Here is a 27,933-nt window from a genome sequence, read left to right on the forward strand (position 1 = left end):
CGTGGATGAATCAAAGGATTGGCTATTTTATGGTAGCGATGCCACACCAATCGAAGGCGTAAGTACCAGGGCGCGTTTCGATTCGGCGAACGACCTTGGCCGAAGGGTGTAGCTGACTCGAGACGCGACAGTTTCCCTTTCTCCGTCTTTCTCGGAGCATGGTAGGAAAAGAGACCTTGATTCCCCGTGGCACGGAATTTTCAGGCGATCACCTAAGTAAGGCCCACACACCCCCACCCTAACCTCCTCTCGACCGAACCCCACTTGCTTAACCAATACTTAAACCGCTACTTCTCTCCGCCGCGGACTATTCACGCAGCATCGACCGTTGGACCCACATTTCTGTATATGTGTCTGCGCGCGAATGTGTGCACACGCTCGCACACCGACACACTCGTATCACAACACACACATATATACACACGAGCACGCGCGTACACACACATACACACACACGCGCGCGCGCACGCACGCACGCACACACAAAACCACAAAAATCTTATACACAGTCACACGCGTGTGTCGTTGCGAGAACGCGTGTACCCGCGCAAAAACACGCAAAACGCACAAAAAACGCGAACTGTGAGCAAGTGTCAGCAACCCGGAAGATCGCCGGGCGTGTGACTAACGTGTGACATTCAAATGATAGGAAGCTTGTGAACAGCGAAAAATAGGCTGCTAGTGAACAAAGTGCCAAGTTCGGGATTCATCCCCGATTCTTTTGAATCGAAGCCAGACGAGGATAATCGATAAGCTACTTGAGGGACAAGGGCTTTATTGTTCGAATCGATTGGCTAGGTGCAAGTTGGTACGTCGATCTGCTTTTCAAGAGACTCTGCGTCTCGTAAGCAGAGCTAGAAATTGCTCGATATCGAGGTCGATACGCAGAAGTGGGGTCTCGAGTGAAGCGAGGTGGCTATAATTTAATTTACAAACGCGGCGTCGCTCTCGTCGGTGAACAGGTAAGTCGATCTCTTTGTTCTCTTGCTGCGTATTAAATTATGAGAGCAGTGTGATAAGTGATATAGTAATGTGTTGGAAAGAATTTCCATTATGCGATCAATAGAGAGTAACGCTCGATCTCGATCTACATTTGTCACACCACTCGAAATGAACTAAAAGGTGACACCAACTGGCGCCGTATACCTGCCATCGAGTCGGTCTCGCGTTCACAGGAATGAAACAAAGGCAGAAGAAGCAGTTTGACGAGATTTCGAAGGCAGTTCGTGTTACATTTTTCAAACAACTTCAAACCTTAATTACCTGCCTGTTGGCGCACGAAAATGTAAAATTCGAAAACGGATGGAAGATGAATTTTCTCGCGCAGGAGCATTGTGGGCAAAAGCGAGACAATCGCAAGCGCGATCCCGCGAGCATTATGCACATCACGTACGATCTTCACCTTAAAACGAGTGTAATCGGTTTGTGTACACTTGTGTGTCAATTAATCGAAGTACATTCGAAACATTATCGAGGAATACATTGAATGCCGATAAGAAATTATCGTGTAACCATTTCAGTTAACTTCGTTGTACAAGTGCATACGTAAAAATCGACATTTTTAACAAGATTGTATTGCTCTCAAAATATAAATTGAGATTACATTCTGGTTATCTACGGTAGAGTAATATTTTTGCCAAGAGTTTACCACACATTACTCAATCGTATTTTAGGTCAAATTTGTTAGAAATTTTAGAAAATAATAAAGATAAATGAGAATGATAGGTATTTAATAAAGTATTAATAAAGTATTTAATAAAGTATTCAATAGAAGTAAATAAATAAGTTATAAGAAACAGCTAACGCGCTATCATATCGTTACAAAGCGTTGCTTTCTACTTTCGTAAGTAGAATACGCTCCTAAATGATCAGACACAGCTAGGAGTTTCCCTATGGAACGCACGGCCGTCGAATTTCGTATCATCGACTAATTTTTCTTTATAAACAAGCGACTTTCTCGATTTCACGACGTTGCACAACAAAAATTTTACCAGTGACTACCCTCGAAAGTGTAAACTTCATTCTGTAACTCTCTGGAAACGTTCGGCTTGAATGAAAAGCATAAAATATTTGCACAGTGAACGATTGATTTTATCTTAGATTAAGCATTTATTTAAACAATGAATTTTCGTAGTTCACTTTTTATTAAAATTTATGATGATCGATCACGAAATCGTCGATCGATCGATCGATCATATAGTCGAACAACGTGATCGTGACTATCGAGAAATAGAAAAGTTAAAATCTTTTGCGAATCTCATATGCAGGAAAACTATTTCGTTGTTTTACTCTTTGCCAATACAGATAACTGTCAGATAAAAACGCTAATTGTCATTGTCAATACTGAAAATGTTCTACACATGGTCGTACGCGATGCGACAATTACGAGAACAAAAGAAAAAATGAAAATAACCACAAAAAAATTTGTCTTACTTAGCGAAAGCTTTGACGAAAACGATATTAACTGCGACAGAAAATACAAAACACATACATTAGTAGTAGCCGGTACAACGCAAACAAGTCCATGAATTGTTGCAATGTACAACTCGTGAACAGAATTCCGTGCAAAAAAACGAAACATATGAATCAGAGGAAAAAATCTGACTGAACGCACAGAGTGGTGATATGTTACAAGTCAAACTCGGAGAGATAGAAACAGCCAAAAAGACTCGTCATGATCATTTGGCTTTGTCGCGATTCACAATTGATTTCATCGCCTTCGAGAGTTACAGGTGAATGAGATTATAATAAAAAAAGGTACGCGCTTCCCGCGCGGTGCAAAAGTATGCCACATTGCACACTTGAGCAAGGTTCACATCCTTGCGTTAGTCAATTCGAAAGGAATGTGGGAGGGAAAGAACGTCTGACCCCCTTCGAGGATCTTATTCTCGGAAACAAGTTGCCGCCTTATTTGAGACGCGAACGTTATCACTGCCATAGGTGATAGCCTTGGGAGGTGATAGCTAAAGAGAAACTAGCTTAAAAACAATGTATTACACAGCCACTTAAATGTCGTCAAGGTAGTAAGATTGTTTTCTAACGTTAGAAAAAGTTTCTTCTTACCATCGACTAAGAAAGCATCGATTAAGGATCTCAAAGGGGATATTCTCTATGTATATTGCTAGCCATAAGTATTTTAGGGCACCTACTTCTGTACCTATTTAGTATTTTATGTTATAAGTCACGTGCTACACATCTATCTCAGAAGAAACGTGACTTAAATAAGTTTGTCAGAAACAGCGAGAACTTATTGGAGAACTTACAAAAATGTTATTTATACTGAACGTATAATATTGGCATAAAAACAGAATCTAAGAAACAATGATCAAATATCATTTTTGTAATTTTCCATTCTTAATCCTTGAAACCCCTCCCTTGCTTTTAATGTTCTTCTAACAGAGGATCGAACAGAGGATTATTTTGACTTGTGACGTTTTCGCAATACATGTGCGATATGATATAAATGAAATAATTGATTTATAATAACATAACTAGAAAACAAAAACAGTGGAAAGCATTTAATTTGAATTAAATACAAGTAGGTATATATATATATGGCCGACAGTGTGTCTGATCCATTTTCTCTAATGATATTACATCCCTACAAATCGTTTTAGCGTTTGCCTCGAAATTGGAACAAAATCCGTAGAATTCTAAAAATTCTATAATAATCAAACACACGAAATTTTTCTCACTTGTCGGTATTTTTCAACCATTTTCTGCATACAAATTCCTTTGAACAGCCAGTGAAACGAGATCTGCAAGCGTTGCTAATTCTTCTCGTCGAATGTAAAACTCTTCGCGAAATATATTCCAAGTAATTATGAACTAAACTGGTTGCAACGCTATTTAATTGCTTCGAAGCCTTTAGTTAGTTCTACGCGTTCATAACTTATGCGTGCAAAACATGAATAAGCGTCTCTGACGCGAGTCAAATTAATGGTTTATTAAAACAAGAGCCTGCTTTCCTTCGAAGCAGCCTCATACTTGATGGTAGAATTCATGTTTCAAATTCTATTTGATTCTCCTCTGTTATTTGTAAGATACACATATACCAGCAATTGTTTCGATTTCGTTAGAATTTCCAGGAACGATCTCGTTCTTCCAAATTCAATTACACCATATCTTCCTTGAAAGGGCAGATCATTTTAATCAAGATTCTCTAATCTTTAATCAAGTCTCTAATCTCCAACAGCTTCATTTCACAAATAAGCGACATATAAAACTGAGAGTAATTTATTTACTCCGTAACTGCGATATGTGAGCTGCTTATTTACCAAATTGGTTAACTCTACGAAACAAAAAATAGAGAAAATTGATGAAATTAAGCATGAAAATAAGCATCGAACAAATGTTCTGACATTGGAATATAACAAATTTCAAAAAATGGAGTTGGCCTGTGAATAGCTCATATAGCTTGTATGATAATAATTTACTGTAATGCAAATAAGGAATATTTATATCTCACCGTCGCATTTCACGAAGCAATCTGATTATACGAGTATGTGAACTTATGATTTAGTACTCACACGACTTTTTAAGTTTTGCATTAATTGTTAATAATTGTTTCGCACGAAACTGTAACGTTTATTATCTACGTGTATAATAGCTGCTCCAGTTATTCCGGACGATATAATAGACGATAGACCTCGTGGCAATAGAAAGAACCGAAAATCTAATCGTGATTTCACGAAAAGTTTCACACAGAACTATCGCGAACTGTACGAAAAAGTTATTTTCTTTTTAGTGTGCGTGGTCAACTAGCTGATGTGCGTCGAGCAATCATCAAGATCAGGAGAATGTCCGAACACGTAAAACATATCGCATGATGTAACCGACTGAACGAAACACGACATAAATATTGGGTACAAGGTTGCTGGACCATTTTTGAGCAAGCCTCATTGCTTGCCTAAAGAATTTGATCAAGCACGTAATCCACATTCCTTGGAAGCTTTAAAATTAGACAGATTTCCTCGTCTGTTTTTTATTTTGTTTCATGAAGAAATCTGAGACATATTAATGTTTATGTACTAATGATTTCGGTTTTCACATTAATTATTACTAATTGTTCTCCGCTAAACTGTAACGTTTAGTGTTCGATTTACTCGGTGTATATGATCTGCTCTAGATAAATAATTTCGACAGTTGAAGAAATTGTAGCTACGAAGGGACAGCTATAATACATTAAATGTATTCATTGGAAGAGACAAAAAGTTCGACATTATGGAAAAGTCTAAATCTAAAATCTGTTTAAAATCTAAAATTCTCGAAAGTCTACAGATCTTTTCACAATCATGTTTCATTCGAGAATAAATTATCTCACCTGTCTCATTGAATTCTATAAATTGCCGAATATTCAAAAGAGAATTGCAACTGCAGGAAGTCTATGAATCACGAACCTCAAATAATCCAAGGTCCTTAACAAAGAAACGGGCTTTCACGTCGAATAAAAACGAAACAAGAGGAAGTATAGCGAAAACCAGCGCACCGTCGATCTTTAAATATTTACGATCAATGACGAGGACAACGAGTCGGAAATGTCTTGTTCTGTGTAATTAAATACCCTCGTAAAAACGCGAAACTTCGGTGTTTACGACAAATGTATACTGTACCAAGCACTGTATCATAAAAGATTCAAGACAACGAAAAACGTATGCAAAAAAGAACATTTTCTATCAGATTACGTTCTTCGCTGTTCGAATTTAGCCTAGTTTGAAAGCCACGGCAAGGAAATTATAATAAAAAGATGTACATATTGTATTGTACGTCTCATGCAAAATCATTTCGCTGCAATTGCACAACCAATCGAACGACTTTGTAAAGAAATGCCACAATTGGGAAGATATATGTACTTACATTTATCGCGTGAATAATTGAGCCATTCTAACCAAATCCATAAATTGAATAGTAAAGAAAAATGATGTTAGTTAGAAACTAACGAAATGAAAAATGAGTTAAAATATAAATTTTTCTAAATCGGAGTTATTAAATTAAAGTAAATTGGAGTTTTCTACATTGGAATTTACTAACAGTTATGCTATTTCTTCGTGAAAAACGAACTTGTAGAAGTAAATAGTCTGTTTCTTGAGAACTGAGGACTATTATTTGAATTGAGGTTTGAATTGATTATCTTTTAGAATTGCTACCCCGATTTCTAAAAAGTTCAGTTGTACAGAATGAAAGATAAAGGAAGACAATTAATGATATGAATATGCAATGTATTCGTGACACTAGAATTGAGAATTACATTCATACTTTTTAAGGTCGAGTCATTGAAAACTCCCTGAGAAGGAAACTTATTTGAATAATTATCCCGATCGTTGCACTATGACCACATTAACCTTCTAGCTTCAATAAAATCTCTTCCACACTTTTTCCTCCAATTCGATTTCTATTCCAAGGCAAGCTTATGTGAACTTCACCGATTTATTTAGTCGTTATTCTTAATGAAAGAATTCCGAAATACGGAGGAAACTCCGGTGAATGATATTCACGAATAAAGAAGCAAGTACTCGTACACATGGTTCGAAGAACAGACTTTTTGAACCGGTATTACGATCAACCGAGGGTCGAGATAAAAGAAAATTAATAACTTTCATCGATGTATATACTATGTTTTTCTTCGTAACGATTCGTACAAATGAGAGACGGAAAATGTGTTGACGATTCGAAGATTCTATGATGATCAAGGTCACTGTAAAATTAATACCGTTTTGTCCAAATGAAGGCTATGTGAGATGAAAGTGAGAAGAGCAGAATTGGTGTCATCCATCATGACACACTACATGTGAGAATCATTCAGGATGAGTACCGTTAAGTTTCTCTATTGGTTCTTCGTCATCTAAGCTTACGGTTGATTGCTTTGAAGAAGCATGTGCCCTTGGACTGGACAATCGATTGAAGATATTATTTAATCTTGACATTTTGGAGAGAACTAATTTCCAAGAAGAACTGAAATATGTAAGGCAAGGCCATCTCTTTGCGCTTTGGCATTTATACGTTTCAAAAATTATAGTCGCATAAACGATGCTCTATCATCATTCGAAATAATTTCAGAGCATATTTTGGATCTTATCTCGAATCTAGAGTAGAAATTAGATTCTTCAATCAGAAATGGACGAAAGTTTAAAAATTTCGAATTTCTATGAGGAAGGATAAGGAAGTGAGAATTTTCTACTAAAGACAAAAGAAACCAAGCTACGTTTCGGGATGGTCGCCATAACGACGAAGAAAAATGAATTAGAAGAACGGAGAATTTCGTAAATAACTCGCGGAAAATTGCTGGATAGAAACTTCATGAAAAACTGTTCGCGGAGTTAATAAATATACAGCGACTTCGTCTCACAAGCTGGTGAGTATGCACGAACGACGAGATCACGAGCTTAAAGTCGTCGAAAAAACGAAAGAGAAATTGAATGAAGCCGGAACGCGGCGCATACGTACTTAAAAACTCGTTGGCCGATTCTGCACTGCGTAAAAAACGAACTAACACAAATACCGATAATTGTTCATAATCTTCCGTCTGTACATAGAAAGTGGCAAAACTGAAGAAATTGCATCCGCGATATTTACAAATGGAAGAAAATTGAGCCATTTCGTAGATTCAATTATTAAAAGCGAAGATGTCAAGATTAGTTTCTTAGGAGCTTTATGAGAATAAACGAAGGAAGAATGGTGGGAAGCAGAAGGTGAAAGAATCGTGCGAAGAAAGAGGGCGAGGAAAGTGATGCGTCTTCTAATACCGGTTCTTGAAGTAAGGAAAACCCTAAGTGGCTTCTTCCTTTAAATAAAAAGAGGAAGAGTTTAAGTAAAAAAATAACAAGACGTATATGCAAGAGAGAAATTGAAAAGTGAACGAAAGAAGCAGAAATAATAATTATAGAACGTATCGTATCCGCCAACGAGGTCGCCACAAATTCGAAAGAACAGAATGACCTAGAAAAGGAGAACGGGACATGTCAGAAAATCTGAACCAAAACATACTTCCTATACTTTATAGCTTTCCTCTTCTTGAATAAATCAATCGATATGACCGATTAGCAGTCGAGGAGATCTATGACAATCGTACAGGTGTCAAGTGTATTTTCTACTCAGATAGTTTAACGATGAAATTTTTATTTATTTCGTAGGTAATATTGAAAAATTATAGCTAAAAAATCTTCCAATATAATTTACTCAAAACGTCGATTTCGTCTAATAATTTTAAAAATATTCCATTTTGCGAGCTTCCTATTTGCGAAATGGCACGATTGTATTACCCACCCACTGATTAGAAAAGGAGGAAATACGCAACGAAATGAAAAAACAGAGAAACCGAAAGGGAAAGAGGAAGAAAGTAGGAATGGGGGAGAAAAAAGAAAAAAGACAAAAAGGAAAAGCCGGATCGTAGTGAAGTAAATATGGATTGCGAAAGAAAACGAGCCAAAAAAAAAATGCGAACTACGCATTAACAGCAATAGCAACGGTTATACCTAGATCGTGACAGACGAAGATCGAGGAGACGAATCAGAAGCTGATCGGCACGTAACCGGACTGTCGACCCACTTACCCACTAAACTCTAAGCAAGCGAGTGTTAAACGGCACCGTTCCTGCAGCCGTTGTTCTCGTCATCGACGTCATCGTATTGCCGGTATCGTTATTAGTCTGCCACGTTCGAATTCCCTCCTTCCATTCAAATAGTCAGCTACCTTTCTCTTTTTCTTATGTTGGTTCTTCTTCTGGCCGTAGTGGACCATCGAGCTTCTATCCTTTTGTATTTTACAGGCTCACGCGATCTTCGAGACTTTCTCTGCAACAAGTACCGTTGCTCTGCCTGTCGTTGTGAAGCCAGACTAATCAATTCACTCTACTCGTGCCGATGTCCATAGATCGAAAATAAATAAATAAAAAACGATCTCTTGGACTGTTTCGTTACGTTAAAATTATCGAATAGCCGACAGAGGTAGTTATTTCGCGAGATCGTTCGAAAAATTATCAAGGCAGGAAGAAATTTAAATGTTTTTTTCTTTTTTTGCTCTGCGCAAGGTCTACGTGTTTCTTGCTATTTTTCTTCCATTGTCTTCCTTCCTTTCTTTTCCTTCCTTTCATCATCTAAAAAGTTATCAAGTACTACTATAATAAAGTTTTTTCTTATATTTTCTTATATTTACTTGAATTTGTTGAAAGAAATACAATTCATATAATAAAAGTTCACCGGTTTTTGACAACTATTTATTATTTTTCGTCCATATAACAGGAGTTCCCGGCCAAAAAGATGAATTCAATCAATCGGTGGTCATTTAACCGAACACTAAGTCAAATTTCATTCCGGTGAATGGAGTTTAGATAAATAGAGTTTTTCTGTAAATGAAGTGTATACGACAGAGGCTCAATAATTCTCTTAGTTATTAGTGACTTTTTGTTCATAGGATTTTATATTCAGATAAATGGATTCAATTAACACGAGTTCAGTTAACCGAGCACAAACTAACATTTCGTTCCAATGAATGGAGTTCAAATAAATGGAGTTTGGAAAACTCCAGTCTAACTATAGTGACAAAACAAACTTTATGAGTAAATACACCAAGATTGGGGAAAAGACGATGCAATGGCATTGAGCAACCTTCCCAGTGCAATTACGTATGACCGTTACTCCACTTTTTGTGGCTCGAAATTGCGGTTTCGTTACATGGAATTCTATCGGTCAGTGTTGGCCTTAGAACATTCGACATACACGGGCTCAGTTGTGGCGCGACTGGCAAGTTCTAGTCTAGTTGTGCGATCGGCTCGGCGTGTCTAACGAGATTCAAGATTGCGCTTTCATACACGGTGCATTATTTCATAGCGATCTATCGGCCGATAGACTTAGCTACCTGATTCGGCCGGGAAAGAAACGATCCGAATTGTAATCCGACGAGAAGGAAGAATGAGAAGTCGATTGATACAACCATTGCCCTTTGTGTTTCGATGAAAAATACATTATTCATGGGAGAGAGGAAATAAGCGCCGAAGAAACTCTTCTTGAGACATTCCTCGTTATTCAGATTGTAACTAATATGTTTCATACACGAATAATGAGAATCGAAATATGTTCATTACTTAAGAATTTTTAAGTAGTTTCAGGCTTTCATATTTCGAAAGTGGAACTCGAATTAGCTGTGTCCCACAAAATGATTTCTTTTTACAAAAAGTAAAAATGTCTTCCTCTGTTTTAAACTGTCAGCGCGTCTGACAGGAAAGACCAAATAACTAATGACATTAAGTTTCCGAGAAAGAAATAGCTGACAAGAATATTCGCCTTATCTTGGAGAATAGGTGACCACGGACGAATCTCGGAGAGCGAAAGTTGAAAGATATCGCGCGATGTACAGTTAACTTTGATCATTCCTTCTGTGGTGAAAAATGTGTCATTATCTTTCTATTAATATCGTTTCGCAAACTTTCATCACCTATAGATGACATTTTACCGATTTTCTTACGAGATACTAATTTTTGTATAAAACGTTTACGTTTATGTTTTACATTACCAAGATTTTTTATTTGTTCCAAAAACATTTGATTCCTTATATTTCCAAGATTTTTAATTTATTGACCAAACATGAGTTTTAAACATTCAGCAATAAATTCAAAGATACACCTACACAAACTAAAAATAGAGGCATTAATCAATAAATAAAGATGATCGATTAAGTTCAGAGTGTAGAGTATACGTGTATATTCTTAGTAATTAGGGCCAAGTCTGGTGCTGTATCGAATACAAATAACGCAGAATTAGTGTATTTCGTGAGAGAAAGGAGAACAGGAGGTGAACCTAATAACATTTTTTGCGAATCAGAGAGCCGCGCGAAAACGAGTTGCCGACTACATATATTACGTCAACTAAAACTCGAACATTTATGCATGTGCCTACAAATTTGCAATACTTGCTCAATCCGTCTTATGAAACGCAACCAAAGAAATACGCAAAGGGTGACTAATATTCTAACCGCATCTAATAAGTTTACTTATTCTAACTTCTATGAACAACAGCTGCAAAGAAACAACAACAACCTTCAAGAAATTGAAATTTAATTGAACGACAGTTTGTAACGCGTCATCTTTAATCGAGAATCTAATCGTATCGACGGAAATAAATGGTAAATGTAACTGCTCGAATAGAAATCGGAGAAAACAAGAACGATAATCAAAGAATCGAAACTGCATGACACTCGAGGAGAAAACCAAACGATGAGGCGGCAAAGAAACGCGATGATCACGGATGAATCAGGATAAGAGTCGACCTAGTCGTCAAACTGTGTCGTGTTGTGTGTATGCAACATCGCAATTGAAACTCGTAATCGTGTTGCATCCTCTGATTTATTACTGCTATTGAAAAAACGGGCGCAACGTTGAAGAAAAAGAATCGCCCAGCATAATTTTGATCAACGTAGATCTGTAAAATGCAATTCCAGATAGACGGTGCAACCAAAATCTTCGAGAATAGCGCATCGACGAACTTTTTGACCTGTCGCGTTTAACTTTCGACATTCCATATCACTCGATCGTCGATCGAATTCGTTCTCTGTGAACGAGCAAAGAACCACGAGTACCTCGCGGATCTCCTTGGCTTGATCTTAGGTAGGGCGAGAAAAATCATAAATTATGGAAGTTCGATTCCATACGTTCGCCTCATCTTTTTTGATGTGGCATCGTGTATCGTTGATACGTTCATCGAGATCATCGAGTGAAAAGAACCATAACGACGACTTATTTTATTAACTTCGATCATTTTGAAGAAATGTCTTAGTGTTTCGATCAAGACGCGATATTATCGAAATAGTTAAACTCTATCAAGACTACTCGACTTTATAAAAAAGAACTATCATAATGCTTATACATTAAAATCGTCGCTAATTTCATTATTATTACTTACTATTAATATTACTTACGTGATATACAAGAATAAATCTCATTAACATATAAAAAATTGTGTAAGGCGCATAAAGAACACAAAGATATTAAAGGATACGAGGAAAAAAATAAGAAAGAACGAATATAATAGATGCAAAAAGATTTTCGATAACAGCTCGATGACCTATTCTCGACACGTCGCATTCCAACGTGCTTTATTAATTTATTAAAGTAAAACTCCTGTGATTTTCAGAAATGGCGTCAGCGGCAGCAGAGTTGGTCGTGGAGCGGGAGCCGGAACCGAGAATCGAGATGACGGACACGAATCGGACGTTCGTAGGCGCCCAGGGGCTGGTCAGAATGGCCCTTGACCAATACACAGAAATCCTTACCACGGTCTCGGATCCTCGAGTCAGCGACTGGCCGTTAATGGATTCGCCGATACCAACATTTTTGATCGTCCTTCTTTATTTATATGGAGTGGCGATATTCGGTCCACGGGTGATGGCTAACAAGAAACCGTTCAAACTCAGAGGAACTTTGGTAGCGTACAACGCGTTTCAAGTTGTCTTCTCGTTAGGCATGCTGTACGAGGTAAGCGACTCGAGATCCAGACAGCCTTCGATCGTAAAGACTCAACCTCTGGTTAGAGAACCAGGAAAACGAATCAGCGTTTATGTACGAAAGTAGCCTGTCGGTTCTCTCCTCTTCGAGATTCAGTGGAATCTACTCCTTGTTGAGCCGCGCAATGTTCACACACGCGATCTGCTTCAAACTAATCGGAATTTAGAACAATTACGAGCATCTCTAATAGCGTTTGAAGCGAGAAGGCGCGCGGCTAACAACCTCTCATAAGACGAAACTTTTCCCTTATCCTGAAGGTTCCAAACACATTTCGAAACGCCGCGAGCTTTCTCTAAATACCTTCGACGATTAAGATATTGACGAGGATGCGCTGACCCAAAGGTTTGCGAGAGATCGATGCATCGCCTCGCCGGGTTTCAAAGTTCATGGCTGCCAGATTTCGAAACGCCTCTCTCCGAGGAGCATCGCGGACGCAAGTGGGTCACGCTGACAAAAATGTCAACTACGGAGATTTCGTTAGATCTCGCGTTAGTTTGAAGTGTAACGGTAAAAACACGCCAGGGGTTGTTCATCCATCAGATCTATATGAGTATTTCTGCAATTTAGGCGACTCCCTTCGATAGAAATAACTGGCGAACAGTAGCTAACTACTTGAAGTATTTGTTTCCATTGAATAGGCTAAGTTTATCGAGTTGTGTTCACTGAACCATGGTGAATATGGTAGGTGTTTGACGTCAACCGTTTACGGGTCATCTTTCGATTAATATCTCACAGGCTAACGATCTTGTAATTTTATCGAGGTCATAAACATAAATTGCGTTGAAGAACATACAATTTCTCTCCTTCTCGTTTATAATAAGAAAGAACCGCGTAAATAATAATTTTCAAGTGTCTCGTCCAAGATTTCTGTTTTAATCGATATAATGAAGCCGTCTCTCCAAGGACAACCATACTGAATCGTCACGATGGACAGGCAGAACAACTTCTCACCAAAGTGCCAAATTCGACCGAACTTTCGAATAACGACGTAGAAATCCATGGATGGATCCAATCCACTTAAGCACGAAAAATCGACATTTTCTTTTTCCTGTCGTTTCGAAGGCCTTCGGAGAATAAGTTAGATGGTTCGTTGGCCCATTCGATCACCTTGAACCACTAATTTCTTTGCTCCCGCGGACTTTGCTCCGTTCTTGGCGAGATTCGACCGGAGACGTTTGCGAAACGCGACATTCCAATTTATGTAACCGCTTTGTACCGGCACCTGTTTCGATCGACCAACGACTCGACGTTCGTCGGCCATTCACTAGGTAATAACAAAAAATAGTTGACCATTCGAATGCTCTAATAATAAGATTCATTGTAAACCGTTCTCACGTTTATGCTAACCGAACTTCCTAACGAGTAGTTAATCGACCGTCTCGAAACGCTTTTCACTCTATCGCAACACGCGTATTTGTAACGCAGATTTTCTCGCTCGAAAGTGCCTGTTATTGATCAATAGTTTGGGTGCAGGCACGATTAGCTATAGGAAATTATTACGTCATACATTCCTTTTTTAATGCGTTTTCCTTTACCTAGATAGTCGTCGATTAAAATTCAATTTGATTTTCTCTACTCGTAATAATTAAAAGATCGTTTTCTACGTCATTTAATATTCTTACCATTTCTTGTGTATGTTCGCATTTTTTAATCATTTTCATTTTCAAAGTCGACCCATTTCATGAAAATGTAAATATTTATGCTAATTCATTTTTTTATGACCACTATTGAAAAAATCAAATCTAAACGGAGATCTGTTTCGAATTAATATTCTATTTTAGATATTTTAAATGTTACGTATGCATTTCTTTAGCTTTAAATTTATTTTATTTTAAACAAATTTAAATGCTTACACATCCGCAATTTATTTACTACGGTATCATACGGATAATACAATTATCTATCAAGCCTATTGGCACCTTTTTGCTTCTGTTTTCTTAGATTGTTCAATTTCATTGTTTATAATAACGACCCTCTGTCCTCCTCAGGTAAAATATCCTACCTAGCAGATTTTCATTTTCTTTTTTTCAAAATATATTGAAATATTTGAAGTTCGCCATGTTCTACTTTCAAGTAAAATTATATTATACAGACTGTTACGAAATAATGAGCAAATGTTTCAAACTGAACGAAGAAAATCATAGACGGCACAAAGGTAGGATAAAACTTCAGCTTTCTTCGGTTTCTCATTTTAATCTAATGACAGCGATATGTATAATCATCTACTCCAATTGCCTCGCGTTTGCACGAGATTCAAATTTCCGCAGAAAACGAAACTTCATCCTGACCGATCGAAAGAAAGCATAATGAGATTTATTTACAGAACGTACAGCCGTGAGTAATAGAAAACGGCGGTTGCAAAAAGGGAGCCGGCCACGATGCGGAATGCCTTCTCGAAAGGTGTACGGAAAGAAGAAGTCCGCGTTGCGACATCGAGTTCTCAAGCTGAAACTGCAAAGTTTCTATTTCAGTTGCTCCAACAAAGCCATTCGAAATTTTGTGCGATTTTGAAAGAGAGCACAGCGGCCGCTCACCGCAACGACCGATCTTTTTCGTTGTGAACCGCGCTAATGGCAAACATGGGGTAAGAAAGCACCGGCTCGCGAAACATACCGTTGCAAAAAAAAAAGTAATAAAGAGAAGCTACATACACGCGGGCACGATTGGCGAGCCTCCCAACCGGTTGCTCAATCGATTTGTACACTCGAGCTCGCGGTTCGTTAAAGGCGAAGCATCCTGTTTTCGACTTTCCACGAACCGGGCGTTCACAATTCGTGCATCCAAACAGCTTTGTTTGAATAATTAATAAATCCTCGACAGTCTTGAAAAATTCGAAAGAATACCTAAGTAAAATCTATGCAAATATGGAGAAAGGCAATATTCATTACAGAATTTCTGGTTAACAGACATAAGCTTTTATAACTTCAGCTATTTACTATACACTTTAATCGTGCTGCATCCTTTCGGTTATTATTCAACATTTAGAAATGCATCGAGTTTGGGCAGCATATGAAAAAATTGTCGTTGGTATTTTTTATACTAAACATTTTCTTGAAACATTTCAAATCTCTCTTGTTTGTTACGACGAAAGTGAGAGTTGATATATAAAAATTCAAGGATCGTAATAGATTTAAATAATGATATTTACGTATATGCAGTTAGTGCTTTTCTTGTTTGTGTTTATCACTGATTGTTGCACAAAATACCGCAAATTTCTACTTAATTCAGACACAAGATGTTCATATCTGCTCGAAAGTACAAAGAAAATAACTACTTGCAGTTACTGCCTCATTCCATAGTCGGCAAAAGACCGAAAAAATAAAATCTTCCTAATTATTCAATCTATCAATGTATTCTTATGCCAGAATCTTTAGCGTGATCTGCCTAACATATCTTAACTGCTCAATACATCTAAACGGAAGTAGTTTCACACGAGCGAACTTTTCCATGAGTAAGAAATCGTATCGATTTCTTAACCTCTTGAGCCTAAGATGGTACACCATAATTTATCGTAAGAAACTAAAAGATATCTTTCTAAATAAGAACAACCTTGTAAAAGCTGTCTAGTATCACCTTAGAAAGTTATCTATACGCCAGATTATTTGCCTGGTGTGAAAAAGCAAGGAATATTGGCTATCAAGAAAGTCGAGCATCGCGATTGCGATCCTGTAAATCCGTAGCCGAATAACGTTTGGCGATCTCTTTCTTCACCAGAGATTGCGTCCAATTCGGTTCGAACAGTGCGTAAGAACTGGCCGAATTTCATTCGAATTACTTGTTTCCGGTTTGAACTAGAAACGCATCGCGAGAGAAAAAGAATCCGGCGATTTCGAAAAGAAATAAGAAGCTCGTGGCTTTGTTTATCGACGGTGAAGGCTTCTGTCTGAATAACATACGGCTGAACGTTTCGAAATATTTCGTTAAGGCAAAACTCGACTCTACTCGACTCTCGACTCTACTTAGAACTTATATATTATAATCACCAATGTAGAACTAGAAGAGAACTGAACATTATCCTATTACACTCTAGGCGGTGATTTCTTAAATAGCTTCATTATAATTAGGAAATCAACACGTCCTTGGTAGAGAGACTAGCATTCGCCGCTAGTTCAACTATATGAGCTAACAAACAACTTTCAATTATCTCCTTTTTCACCCGCAAAAGGTCATCCCGTAAACGGAAATATAATCGATGATGCAATGTTTATGTTCTTATGTATTTTCCCTCCTGCATCGGCCTTACTTTTAATCGTCGACCAGTTAATTCATACGAAACTATTATAATAGTACAATACGTAGCAAAATAATTTGCTAGCAAGATTGTCGTATTGCAATAATTTTCCTGATACCACTGAAATCTATTCTAATCTAATCTAATCTATGTCTATTAGGACATAAGATCTCAATATAAATAGAACTACATGTCATTGTAATATTTTAAAAATTATGATTAATCAACATTTTTTCAACTTTGAACGTATTATAGCCTATGTTGTTATTATAATATCAGGTTCATTGTTAAAAGTAAAATTCATCGCAAACAGGTTGAATCTACTCTTAAAACTTCGATATCACCGAAATTCCAAGATCATAGAAGAGCAAATATTCCAAGAGACTTATACTGAAAAATCTCGAATAACAACATTTCTTTGATATCCGAGTCATTGAAAGTAAGACAAAGAACAAGAATATTCTTAGGTTACTGATATATTTTTTCCATCTATAAATATCTTACGTACCATAAATATTAATGAGTTTGCTAAGCGTTTTTATTTCGATCACATAATTACCTCCACAAGCGTAAGATACAGTCGAGAATGTACCTTGACCATGAACTTTTGTTTCATAGCACCTGATGTCTGGTTGGTTGTTAGACTACAGTTACAAGTGTCAACCAGTGGACTACTCCCACAATCCGTCCGCGCTGCGAATGGCGAACCTATGTTGGTGGTATTTCATCAGCAAATTCACAGAATTCGCTGACACGGTATGTACGAGGCCGCGTGAAACACAATTGGGAGAACTGCTGCAGCAAGAAGACAGTTCCATTTTCCAGTAATTTGAGTAAACTTACAGAAATCTGAAAAGGGGCAATCGAAATTAAATCACTTTTTCTAAAGCACTATAAATTTATAATCAATCAATATTCTTGGTAATAAACTTCTGCGTTTTTGAATATAAAACATATACTTTCCTCTTTCTCTTCCGATAAATATAATTGAATTACTGGAGCTGTCTTCTTATTGCTATAAATCTTTCAATTTGTGAAGTTATGGAATCTCATAGCACCGATTAACAAATTTCCGGTTTTAGACTAAAATCTTTGCGAATTTCTCAATTCATCGTAAAAATCGATCACTGAGGCGGAAACAGAAGCTGCTGCACCATAGATCTTTCATTACAACACGCGATGATGTTTTTGGTTTATTTATCGACACGATTGTTCAATGCTCAACGATCGTCTTCGAAAAGAGCCATGTCGCAAGAGAAATCACTGTTCGCGATATCATCGCGCCTTAAGTCATTAAGCCTTTTCTTGCGGAATAAAATTCTCAGGAAAAAGTAACCTAACCTGCGGTGCACGCGGGAATGCGAATTACGCGAATAGATAAGATCCGGCCGAATTAACAGTATCAAGTATTCCGATGAAGTAATTTACCTACGTCTCATAGTAGTTATTCACTGCATCGTTTGCCTGTTGCTCCACGAAAAATTTGAGATTTCTGATGGTTTAAAAACATGTGGTATTATATCACGCAGAATCATCGAGTGTGACGAGTAGTTGTCAAATTTCTTGTTAACCTTGTTGAAATACGAAGTTTTTAAAAAGGAAACAATTGTGGCTCGAGGAAATCGCACGAAATATCACTCACGTTTGCAAGTGGCAAGGAAAATGAAGGAGAAATGTTCAGAAAAAAATATCCAAGAAGAGTAGCGAATAATTGATAGTACTATAAACAACAATTTACTGCCCGAAAGATAAACGATAGTAATAGTAATCTATAGTATTAGTTTTGATGAAACAGCGGCCGCTATATATACCAAACTCGAGAACTTTCGGAGGAAACTATCATTATACGAATTACCCTAATGAAAATAAAACAAATGTCTGTCTATAGCAGTGAGAGAAGAATACTTTTTGCTTCTTTATCTGCTTATGGAAAACGATAACTATCAAAACAAACTATTTTATCGGTAGTTCCGAAATAATATTAATACCATAATTTTTTTAATTTATCTTATGAACTTTCAGATATTTTTCGTTCTGCGAAAGAAAGACAGTCAAGTGACGTTCTTACACCTGTATCATCACTCTTTAACACCTTTGGAGACATGGATCTGTGTGAAATTCATTGCTGGAGGACACGGTACTTTGGGAAACCTTATAAATAACGCGGTACACGTAATAATGTACATGTACTATATGGTGTCTGCAATGGGACCGGAATACCACAAATATTTATGGTGGAAGAAGCACCTCACTACCGTGCAGTTGGTAGGTGTATTAATTTAAAAAGTCAAAGCATAATGTTCATAAATGTGTATCTAGTTCGTATCTGCTTGGCCAAATCACGAAAGGATGATTGCATTTGTTTTCGTATGTAGTATATACATCAATTTTTTTGTTTCAATATATGGCTAAAAGTTATCAGAATTCCCGTTTCTGGATATAGAGAGTAACAGATAAATCATTCTCGCATTTCACTATTTCTTTACATCAATTTCTTTTACTTAGCATCGATAATGAATAACACGACATAACGATGGTGATCCATTACAAATGCAAGCGATGCGCATAATTGCTTTTATACGAAGCATTATAAGACACTCAGCAACTGGTACAATATCATGTCTCGAAACAATGCGCATTATCTAAGAGAAAATTTTCTTTCATCAACTTGAAGAATCATTAGTGAACTTGAAGAAGAAAACAAGTGGTACAATTTTAGCGCGATTCTCAGAAGATTACATACGAAGCACGAAGAAACAGGATATTTGAACACCGATATTCAAGGAATGTAGCGAAAGACTCAAAACCTCTGATCGCGTGCGAGCTTCTACAGAAACAACGATCGAAAGCGTGTTGAAACGAACCAGGAAATTATTGAGCGACAGTTCAAGATACAGATAATGCTTTCTTTTAACGCTACTGATACAGATAATAGAACATTATTACGTTAAAGTGAATGGCTTTTAGTTATGCGTTTCGACGAATCGCGACATTTTGTATATGGATATGCCCCTGGCGCTTAGCAATTTCCTACACTTCATGTCATTTTAACTATGAGTTCATTTTATCTTAGCGAAAGATAAAGATGAGTATGTGTAAAACCACAGATGCAAACACAAAAGAAAAGAAATTTGAAAAGATCATGAAATTTTTAATCGATTGGCTAATAAAGAAAACAAAAGAAAAATCAAGATATTTGAAAAGATAGTGAGTTTTAATCATTGAAAAGTGATCTCGATAGCGCGTTGTTCCCAAAATATGTGGGCACGTGACCACATCCGAATCGCGCAATAAACAGGCATCGACACAAATACTTTTTAGAGCGGGATTCGCGATACCTTCTTCTTGCACAACGTGCATGCAACCAGCCTGGCCAGATAATATTCTGCATCGATGAAAGTGAGCGATGCAGCGACAAGTCATATACAGTGTTCACGTGTGCGCACCACTCGCAGGGTGCAAATGCACTCGAAACAAACGTTTCACGACGTAGCGACCGGATAACATGTTGAGAGACATTACGTAGTTTGGAGACAGAAGAAAGAAAAGGCAATGATCAACGATATAAATTGCTGGCTCACCAGTAGCAAGACGGATTACGCTGTTGCGGACAAACTGTAGAGTAACGGGGATTGAATTTTTTAGTAACCATCGTAGATGTCTCAATACTTCCAGGCGCTTGACCCTTTCACAGTGTAAAAGAGGAGACTGAAGAAACTATTATTTCTTATAGAAAGTTGAAAGTAGATATTTTTTACATCAGATATCAGAAACGCAGAAGATCTTAAGAGTAAAGAAATAACTATAATCTAAATCGTTCATTCTGAATTCTTCATCGTTTTGTTGCATTTTCAAAGGGTTAGAAAGAACTTCAACATTCTCAAATATACTCGTTACCTTCTCGCGTAGTTTACGTTTTCCAATCCGTATCGTAACGTTACTCAATTTATTCAGCCTTTTAATTTCAACAACAACTTGAACTTTTGCTCGAACATACTCGAGTAAAATCTTGCAATAGAAGCCATTAAATAGTCATTAGTGCCTACTATAATGATACTCGTTACTGTCTATACCGCAACAACGTGTTGATTAAACTGAGAGCCTTGTGTCAGGAAGAAAGTCAACGCTGTGAGCCTCTTAGCAGATCTCAAATTATGATCAAGAGAGAATCTTTTTGAAAATCGATATCGGGAGCAAAGAAGCGGAGGAAAGAGAAGTCGTATATGGCACAAGATCGATGTCGATGACATCGGAGACTTTGATGAATTCTGGGCCATCTACTCGCCCAAACCGGTGAACAAAATTTCACGTAAACATGCGGTAGGGGTGAGGGAAAGTGAAAAGTACAACGTTGAGCAATTGCAGGCTGACTTGCTTTGGCCGGATTCAGTCGACTACATCATGGTGGCGCAATAATTTGGCATTCCGATATACCGTATAGCACCGTGCCACCATCACCATGAAACAACCGCCACGCTACCAGGAATCGACTGCATGCCTACGAAACCTCACCTATGTATATGCTCTAATACCTCGCCTTTATCTCGCAACACCATTGATTTCTCGTGCGCAGCTAGCGCAAATCGTTCAAAAGACAAATCGCGTTGTTCTTTCTCGTATGACACGTGCTTCTCTCCATCATTTACATTCGCGATAATATTCTCCATGAGGATGTTCCGCAACCGTTCGTCGTTTCCAACTACGTAGCGTTACGAACGCCGTTTACTCATTCCTCGGTGCGGAACGATTTGAACGAAAGGCGACGCTTAGTGATTTTGAAATGCCAGGCGATCGAACATTCGAGATACAAATGAAATACGATTCTTACTTTAACCCTTAGAGGCTATCATACTTTTAGGTATCGTAGCAAAGACACTGCGATGAAATGAAATTAGTCCATGATAGCCTTTAAAATTTCATTACATTTTACAAATAGGTAAAATAATAATATTTATATCCGGAGTCATTATTTTCATCATGATATTCTTATAGAGATTCAATGGATAAGTGACTCAGACTCTTTTACTTAACAAAGGCACCGATAACTACCACTTCGATATAATATGTAGTTTGTTTCTTATGATAGTGGTTTTGTTTCGTGAGCATGAAATTACACATCCCCACAGCTGTGCAATAATATTCTACTTATCACGGGTTAATCTATCGCGAATGGTACCGTTGCACCACATTGTTCGGTAGAATTTTGTCCGATCATGCGGTCGCGCAATCTGTGCAAAGTATAGCCGATTATCCTTGCGTCATTGGCACTGCCGTATATAACATATATTCCATTAATTCAACGATGGCGCGTAGCTCATGTATCGTCGTGGTATAATTCGGGTTGCAACACTCTTCGTCTTTCCCAAGGAGAAAGGCATGAGCGTTTCTAAGTTACTACAATTTCGCCAAATTTTAAGTCGGTTAACATAAGAAATTTAAAACGATTCGAAGGGATAGCACACCGCTACAATTTTACTACTTCGAAACATAGTTTGAAAGAAAATATGGATAATTCGACTCACCCTTAACACGAATTAATGTAACAATTCAATTCATCACTTTGTTTGCAGGTACAGTTCTTCTTAGTGTTCGTGCACAGCGCTCAAGCTTTGGTCTTCGATTGCGGCTATCCTAAGCTGGTGGCGGCGCTTCTTTTGCTTCATTCAACGATCTTCTTCGTCCTCTTCTCCGATTTTTACCGGCAAGCATATAATAAGGACAGACCGAAGAAAGAGCTAAAGGACGAATAAATGAAGAACATTATCGCGCTTTATCCCAAATTTGCCTCCGATACGCTCCAACGCGTCGACCTCTCGGTCGCGCATGCACGATCAAAAATCACGAGTCAGTTAAAAAAAAGGAAAGAAGCATTTACAAAATTGTATTACACTATCGTATAGTGAAATTCGTTCTCGTATACTAGTAAAACCGTGTCAAAAGGTAGTGTCATGTTAGTAAATCGTATGATACAGATTACATAGAAAGAATTTAATTAAATTCGTGAGTTCGATCGTCTGTTCGTCTGATCGTTGGAGTGGAGCTTACAGCTTTCTTCCATATGAAAGAGGAGTTCACTCATTATTCCTTGTGTCATCTGCAGGGCATCTCAGGTCTCGCGAGTAGCTCGGACTAGGGCTTCCGAAGCACTCGTTACTTAAAAAACCGACCGAGTATTCGAGTTACCCGGACACGGGTAACGTTATCGTCAAAATTGACGTCTTTGTTAGAACGAACCAAGAATCTTCGTTAAAAGCAATCGAGATCGCTGCGTTCAACTGTTTATGTTCGCGCGAAAAAGTGCATCGAAAACCCAGAATCGACGTAACTTGATACATCGATCGGTCCTTGGTGTCGTTAATTTAGTGCTTCTTTTTTACTGTATGTGTACATGTCGACGGATCTGTAATTAAGATTACTGTAAATAATAGGATTAGTCCTAGTAAGCGCCACAAGGGATTACACTCGCGGATTTATTTAATTTACCGCCTGTTTTGAGTCAGTTACGCGATATAATTGTTGATTTTTATAATTATCAAAGAAAAAAAAGAATGATCCCTTTAAATGGAAAATGAACGTGTTATTTAATGAATGTCCCGCGTAATTTCAATGGCTCATCTCACGAATGTCCAAGCTCAATTTTTTTGTTTACATTTATTTATATCTTTATTATTATTATTATATACGTACTTTCGAGTGTTAAAAAGTAACCCCATAAACGATAAATCATAAGTAAATACGCTCACATCGTTGTATATGAGAACAATACAAAAATAAGAACAATGAAATTTACGACAGCGAATCAAGAACATCAGCGTCCTATCGCTGAAGCAGAGACACACATACATAAACACACATGTACATGTACACACACCGAATATATTTCTAAAATGAAATTTCTCTCACTAATTAACAAGCTGTGAACTGATAAATTTATGAGATCAAATTCCGTTATCAAGTTTTACTGCCATACATGAACTCAAAAGACAAACTCTCGCATATTTCAATACCACGATAGTAACGTAAGATTTACGTTGTCAAGAAAAAATAATTATCACCAAACAACAGCAATAATATCCGATTTGTAATTGATTTCAACTTATCCAAAACATGTAACAAAGCTATTGACAAACATGGATGTACAACGTTTGAGAATGAAAAAATAGAGAGAATGTGTCCGCAAATCGTTGCTCGCCGAAGATTCTCGAACCTATGTACTCGCTGGGGTTACGTGTCACTCGATTTACTCTTTTATAGGAGAAGACAACGAAGAAACGGAACGTTAACGATAAGGAACAACCTCCGTTGCAAGCATGTGCGAAACTTTGCTCGCAAGCCAACAGAGTACAGGCACTTTCTACCTTATCGATTCTTCCATTACACCCCTTCCAGAGGAATGAGCAGAGATGCTCATCCCGTTGCTACGAGTGGGAAAAACAAATCTGCTAAAGCTCTTACAGTTAATAATACGGTAATTCGTTTAGGAATTTATCATTGAACCTCATCCTAAAGTTGTAATTTATTCATGGTGTGCCACGCATGATGGAACCCTTCTGTAAATATGTAATTCTTTTATTTCTTTTGTAATATGACGAATAAATGTTAATAAGTTATTTGCAAGGTTTGAAAACTCTTACCTGTTTAAGAAATACAATAAAAAAACATAACTCTAGAACCTTTTGTATGTATGTGTGCATACATATGAAATGGAAATATGTAAAAATGTTTTGAAATTCTACCAAGTAATTAATGTCTAAACTTTAAAGGGATAGAAATATGCCACTTCGGTAATAACTTATTTATATACAAAATTAAAATACTAATATTTTCTGTCCAACTTAATGACAAATATTAAGGAAGTATTCTTTTATAAATAAAAAAGATATATCTGACATATCTCACACATAACAATACAAATAATTGTGGCATATTAGTAATAACAATAGCAACAATAATAAGAATATTTACATTTTTGTTTATCAATTTATACATTAAATTTTTTATTATAATCACTCTTCTATAAGCAAATTTCATGTATATATCATCTATATTCACATATGTATAATCTAAATGTAAACAATGTTCAGTGAATGTGGAGTTTAAGCTGTTACTGCTTCCATAGCCCTCTGTTTCCTGCGTTCTCTGACCAGAAGTCTACGTTCTCTTTCATATTCTTTGGCCCTTAAAACATCGCTGTAATATACACAAATTATAATCAGGAAGTGCATGTTAAGTAATAATAAATTATCTTAATTTTCCAATAAAGACTCACTCATCATATTCACATTCCTTATACTTGTGAGCTTCCTCAGCACAAAGTATTACAAAAGGAAACTTTTTTATAAAGCAACGTTTATATTCCAAAAAAATATGAGCACAATAATCTCTATATTCTACAGGAACCTTGGCAGCTATCAAATCTTCTTCTGATACAGGCATAACTGTAAAATAACATTTATAATAGGGTATAATACATGTCAAACAGTTAATAAATTGTTTCAATTAATACTGTAGCTCCTTCAATTAATACTTACACTCAAGTAAAAAGATCATATGAAGACAAAAATATTTTATAGATATTTAAGATTTTTCTAATTCATTATAATCTACACTGTACAATTCTACCCAAATTCCATAAATGCAAAAAAGAAAAACATTGACAAAATACTTCACCGAAATCGACAGCCAAAAGTTTTATTCAAACTGTTATGTCATTGATAAATTATTTATAAAGACAAATATAACAGAAAAGTTATAAATAAAATAATAACAAAAAATTAATAACTGTGTTGTAGCTTGTTTCAATTAAATTCATCGTTTATACAATCTTAAAAAAGTATAGTATTTTAACAAATATACAAAATATCAGGAGCCAAAATGCACCTATTAAAGGTTAGAATCGAATAAGATACTTGCCCCTCTCTTTGCGCTCCTTAGGAAATCCGTACATCGGATCAAATGTCGGCTCCGAATCTGATGGTGGAAATGGATCGCTACTAAACATTTTTTGAAATGTATTGCCCATTTTATTAGTATATTATAAAACTGCAGCAAAGAAATAATATAAATTGAAAATGGAAAATTGCTACAACATACAATACTGACATCTAGTGATCCCATCTTATATAATTTACATAGTTCAATGGACAGGTATGTAAACACATGAATCAAGATATATAAATATTTTATGTAATATAATATGATATATAACGATGTATTTATTTATTAAAAGTAATATTATTTTATATGTGATAGAAATTTATACAAAAAAGTATCTTTCTAGATAACTTGTTTATTGAAAAATCACTGAAATAAATACATATATGGACATTACAAATAGTTTCGAAAATGTTTAGTATTATAAGATATACGTTTATAAAGTCGCTTCAGGCCAATTAAGGTATACATAATTTTATTTGTACATCTTTAAATGATAATGCATTTGTGTGTAGCATATACATTCTTATTAGCTTAACAAACTGTTTTCAGTTCCATGTATGGTATACAGTCGTGTACTTACTGTAATAAAAAAAAGTGTTTCTTGTTTGATTTAGATCTGAAAATAATGTACAATATAACTTAATCATCTTCTTCTTCCATTGCTTCAGGTATCGTATTTCCTAGAACAATCAATGCAGAGCTTTTTTCCATAATCAGAAACGTAAAAGGAATAATGCACATTCTTTTAATTACATACCAGTTTGTAATCTTTCTTCACTAGGCACATGTCCAGCTTGCAGCAATTTGCTAAGGCGCTGGACTTCTTCAAGGGAAGAAGTATTTGTAATAGCTTCCCTAATTCTGTTACGTTCTTCTGGAGTTGTGAGTGGCTTGTCCATAGGTATGCCAGATGTTTGTGTTTTTACTTTCTTTGCTATTTCACGAACCATTTCTTTTCCTCTTTTACTCCTAAAGTATGTAACTGCAGCTTCACGCTCTTTCATCTTAATTTTCCTGAAGTCCAAAAGTCTCAACTGTGGGAATCTGTATACAACGTATTGTCTATACTGAGGCTTCGCAGACACTGGATTTTGAAGTAAACACAGGTTTGTTAAACTTTTTAACTGTGTTAGTGGTTCCAAATCACCAAGTTCTTGTATCATATTTCCAGTTAACATAAGAGTTTCCAAATTTGGAATACAATGTTCCAATCCTTCTCCTATTCTGACAATACGATTATTATTGAAAAAGAGAGTTTTTATTCTTTTTAACAGAGGAAACCCATCTAATTTCCTTATATCATTATCAGAAAAGTCAATGGTATCAAACTGATCCTATAAAAATATTATTATATTTTAAACTTGTGTAATTCTATTAATATTTTAATGGATTTATTTTAATAGAATTAATATCTATTAATATTTTTAAATATTATAGAAATTGTCAATATTTAAAAAATTTGTTCTTGAATGTAGATTTGAAACCAAAGTCAATATAAATACAAATTGGGATGAATAAAAGTACACATGAAAATACATTGTAGATATACCAAAAAATAAGAATCATTATTGACTAGAACACTAACCAGAGTTGCGCCCAAGTTTTCGATTGTAGGTATTTTATATCCTGCAATAACAGAGATTTAAGCAACTAAGAATTACAGAATTAACGAAAATTTTTAGGTTATATTTTACCAATATAATTTATTTACTAGCCTCTGAGATCTAATTCTCGATCCTTCACAGGATTAATATATTGCATGGATTGTTGAATTAAATCTGGTGTTAACTTAACCATTATTTAATGATACTACCACACAATACCGATACAAAACTTAACCTGACAACGATCACAATATAGCTTCCATAAGGTTCTCTCTAAAGCTATATTTTTATGATTGGTAAGCTTCATTCTCAAAAAAGCGCGCAGCTCATGGAAACCAACGGAAACAAAAGCTTTCAAACGTATAGAGTATCCCATTTTAACCTTTCCATGCAATTGTCTCCCAAAATATTCGTTATTATAAAAGATGTTTCAAATAAAACTTGTTCTGTTTCAAATGGAACGTCTTATGATGACGATCAGATTTGTCTAGATGGTGGCGTTTTCGAAATCTCAATGCGATCTTCGTTTTTCTAAATCAAACAATACATTTTTTTACATACCACTTGATGTAATTTTTAATTCTCTACAAAAAAGTACTAAGATACTTGCATCTAAAAATGCTTTAAGGAAAAATGGTTTAAAAGATGCTTCAATATTAATTTCATTA

General features: G+C 36.3%; 4 protein-coding genes across 7 annotated transcripts in view; 1 reads left to right on the forward strand and 3 right to left on the reverse strand.

Annotated features, from left to right (window-relative positions):
* Positions 1-22,909, reverse strand: part of LOC122573774 (elongation of very long chain fatty acids protein AAEL008004-like) — a 53,751-nt gene extending 30,842 nt beyond the window's left edge. Inside the window, exons 1-2 of one of the 3 annotated variants that reach the window (XM_043740607.1) lie at positions 22,770-22,909; positions 22,247-22,459 (exon numbers count right to left, since the gene is read on the reverse strand). The gene's annotated coding sequence lies outside the window, so the exon portion shown is untranslated. Of the gene's footprint in view, positions 1-8,548; positions 8,641-17,283; positions 17,359-22,246; positions 22,460-22,769 lie in introns of those variants that run through there. The other 2 variants (XM_043740611.1, XM_043740608.1) reach the window with 2 other exon arrangements.
* Positions 334-22,775, forward strand: LOC122573777 (elongation of very long chain fatty acids protein AAEL008004-like). Its single transcript, XM_043740615.1, has 5 exons — positions 334-962; positions 12,123-12,463; positions 17,343-17,480; positions 18,747-18,989; positions 22,295-22,775. The coding sequence occupies exons 2-5, from the start codon at positions 12,125-12,127 to the stop codon at positions 22,472-22,474; spliced, it is 900 nt and encodes a 299-aa protein (XP_043596550.1). The 5' UTR covers positions 334-962; positions 12,123-12,124; the 3' UTR covers positions 22,475-22,775.
* Positions 22,910-24,690: 1,781 nt separating the features above from the next.
* On the reverse strand, positions 24,691-25,829 carry LOC122573781 (NADH dehydrogenase [ubiquinone] 1 beta subcomplex subunit 7). Its single transcript, XM_043740622.1, has 3 exons — positions 25,638-25,829; positions 24,994-25,162; positions 24,691-24,914 (listed from the first exon to the last, which is right to left on the reverse strand). Exons 1-3 carry the CDS (start codon positions 25,744-25,746, stop codon positions 24,821-24,823), a joined length of 372 nt encoding a protein of 123 aa, XP_043596557.1. The 5' UTR covers positions 25,747-25,829; the 3' UTR covers positions 24,691-24,820.
* Positions 25,830-25,993: 164 nt separating this feature from the next.
* Positions 25,994-27,729, reverse strand: LOC122573780 (probable U2 small nuclear ribonucleoprotein A'). 2 transcript variants are annotated; one of them, XM_043740621.1, is made up of 4 exons: positions 27,377-27,729; positions 27,247-27,287; positions 26,419-26,995; positions 25,994-26,361 (listed from the first exon to the last, which is right to left on the reverse strand). In XM_043740621.1, the coding sequence occupies exons 1-4, from the start codon at positions 27,456-27,458 to the stop codon at positions 26,351-26,353; spliced, it is 711 nt and encodes a 236-aa protein (XP_043596556.1). In that variant the 5' UTR covers positions 27,459-27,729; the 3' UTR covers positions 25,994-26,350. The 2 variants fall into 2 exon arrangements, with proteins under 2 accessions (XP_043596556.1, XP_043596555.1); XM_043740620.1 differs by having other exon boundaries at positions 25,994-26,341; positions 27,377-27,697.
* Positions 27,730-27,933: the final 204 nt, after the last annotated feature.

Source organism: Bombus pyrosoma, linkage group LG12 (assembly GCF_014825855.1).
Source record: "Bombus pyrosoma isolate SC7728 linkage group LG12, ASM1482585v1, whole genome shotgun sequence".
Taxonomy (NCBI): domain Eukaryota; kingdom Metazoa; phylum Arthropoda; class Insecta; order Hymenoptera; family Apidae; genus Bombus; species Bombus pyrosoma.

Bases quoted from the DNA above. Each gene is read 5' to 3' on its own strand.
- LOC122573777 (XM_043740615.1), top strand. From the start codon at position 12,125: ATGGCGTCAGCGGCAGCAGAGTTGGTCGTGGAGCGGGAGCCGGAACCG. The intron at 12,464-17,342 runs GTAAGCGACTCG...TTTGTTTCATAG, and splicing joins CGTTAGGCATGCTGTACGAG to CACCTGATGTCTGGTTGGTT. The intron at 18,990-22,294 runs GTAGGTGTATTA...CTTTGTTTGCAG, and splicing joins ACCTCACTACCGTGCAGTTG to GTACAGTTCTTCTTAGTGTT.
- LOC122573781 (XM_043740622.1), bottom strand. From the start codon at position 25,746: ATGGGCAATACATTTCAAAAAATGTTTAGTAGCGATCCATTTCCACCA. The intron at 25,163-25,637 runs GCAAGTATCTTA...GTTATTTTACAG, and splicing joins TAAGGAGCGCAAAGAGAGGG to TTATGCCTGTATCAGAAGAA. The intron at 24,915-24,993 runs GTGAGTCTTTAT...TGTATATTACAG, and splicing joins AAGGAATGTGAATATGATGA to CGATGTTTTAAGGGCCAAAG.
- LOC122573780 (XM_043740620.1), bottom strand. From the start codon at position 27,458: ATGGTTAAGTTAACACCAGATTTAATTCAACAATCCATGCAATATATT. The intron at 26,996-27,246 runs GTTAGTGTTCTA...ATATTTTTATAG, and splicing joins AAAACTTGGGCGCAACTCTG to GATCAGTTTGATACCATTGA. The intron at 26,342-26,418 runs GTATGTAATTAA...TGATTGTTCTAG, and splicing joins TGAAGAAAGATTACAAACTG to GAAATACGATACCTGAAGCA.